The sequence below is a fragment of the Cyprinodon variegatus genome, unplaced genomic scaffold (genome assembly GCF_000732505.1).
Source record: "Cyprinodon variegatus isolate N-32 unplaced genomic scaffold, C_variegatus-1.0 Scaffold1233, whole genome shotgun sequence".
In the NCBI taxonomy this organism is placed as follows: Eukaryota; Metazoa; Chordata; class Actinopteri; order Cyprinodontiformes; family Cyprinodontidae; genus Cyprinodon; species Cyprinodon variegatus.
In genome coordinates, this window is record NW_015151686.1 from 139,383 (window position 1) to 141,050 (window position 1,668).

At 41.1% G+C, this 1,668-nt stretch overlaps 1 protein-coding gene across 1 annotated transcript in view; it reads left to right on the top strand.

The window, feature by feature from the left end:
• The first annotated feature begins 1,505 nt into the window (after positions 1-1,505).
• Positions 1,506-1,668, top strand: part of LOC107102314 (cytochrome b5 domain-containing protein 1) — a 3,165-nt gene continuing 3,002 nt past the window's right edge. The window contains exon 1 of the mRNA XM_015401567.1: positions 1,506-1,526. Within this exon, the coding sequence (XP_015257053.1) occupies positions 1,506-1,526 (21 nt within the window). The remainder of the gene's footprint in view (positions 1,527-1,668) is intronic.

Below are 1,668 nucleotides of genomic sequence, written 5' to 3' on the forward strand. Positions count from 1 at the left end.
CAATGACTGATGCCAGGATTGCATCAAATGAACACAGAAAGTGATCGTCTGATTTCTGAGCTGTGCAGAACTCAGAGGGACAGACGGTGAAAATCTGCTCTGCAGCGCTGAATGGGCAGAAATAGCTTAATGTGTTTTCCTCTGAAATAAAACCTCATCATATTTCTATTTCATAGAGACTCTGATTATCCAGTTCACAGAAGCATCACTGCCTCCTGCTTCCTGTTGGTTTATGTCTAATATCTGATATCTATCCAGCCTGTGATGCAGTGAGGGCCGCTCTGCTGCGGGTCTCTTCATGGTTCCAGGATCCTGCATAGATACCAGTTCTTACTGTCATCCTGATCCAATGGATCTCTATCTACTAATTAACTTTAGCTTAATTGATCTATAATAAAATGAACCAGGGAATGCCATGAAGACATTATAGAACAAATACAGGATAGTAAAAGGTTGGAATGTAAAAAAGGATGAAAAATAAATAGATATAATTTATTTAGATAATAGATTTATATAGAGCAGATCTGTGGTGGGAGGGGCCATCCCTGTCTGCGCTCCCCAGTGATCTGGGGTCCCTCCAGTATCTGGGGCTCCTGTTGCCTCCTATCTATGCTGGGCCCCTGCAGGGCGAGCCTGGGGCCGCCCACTCCTGCTATTGAGCATATTTACCTTCAGAAGAAGCAGTGAATCCTTTATAAACGAACATGCTCATGCATACGTACCACAGCAGTTTGGTTCCAGGCCTTCATGGAGACTAAATACTGAGCAGCAGCTACAGATATAAACTAACCAGATTGATATCACTGCAGGTTTTCCTTCAGCACATGGAGATCTAAGGCCTTCCTGTTACTCTGCAAGCTTTCTGATCTTTACCTTGCTTTCAGTTGGTTTTCTTCATGCTGTTGTTTTGCTCTCAGGTTTTTTCCGCTCTCCTCCCATGCAGGAGTGGAAGCAGACGTCTACGAGTTCCTGTAGATCTTTCTGTTGTTTATTTTGCTGCATTGTTTTGTCCTTTTTCTTTTATTTCTCTTTCTCCTTTATTCTTATCCTCTCTTTCTTTCTTTCTCACCTCCCTTTCCATCTCCGCTGTAAATTTTCAATAAAGTTTAGTATATCTACCAAACATTCATGTGAGAGTAAAGCTGTTCTGCTATCATCTAGCTCTGCGACATAGATTCCCAGAGCTATACTGGTTAAACAGGACATAGAAATAAAGAAATAGACTGTTTACTGCTGGAGTTCCTGCAGATAAAACAGTCAGGGTTTGTTGTGATTCAGGGCAGGAAACACTAGAAAACTACTTCCTGTTTATCAGCCGTTAAACATGTTTAATTAGAACCAATAAACCTTCAGCTTCATTCTGGTTTCTGTGAAGCTTCGACTGTTGGGGGATTTTAGAAATAATTTCACAGAAACAATCAAAGGTTCTGTTGAGGAGTTTGGAGCAGTTAGAGCTTCACATTGATTATAAATACAGAACCAGAATAAACAAGGATCTGATCTAGATGGAAAAATCTAGACCAAGGGTAAAATCAGCAGTGATCAGATGTAAACATAAGATGTGATGTGATTTAGTTTTTCCACATTCAGCCATTTTTCTTTCCATTTTATTCATCAGTGTGATGGCGGCGGGGAAGAAGCTGCTGCAGAACCTGCATCAGACGCTGT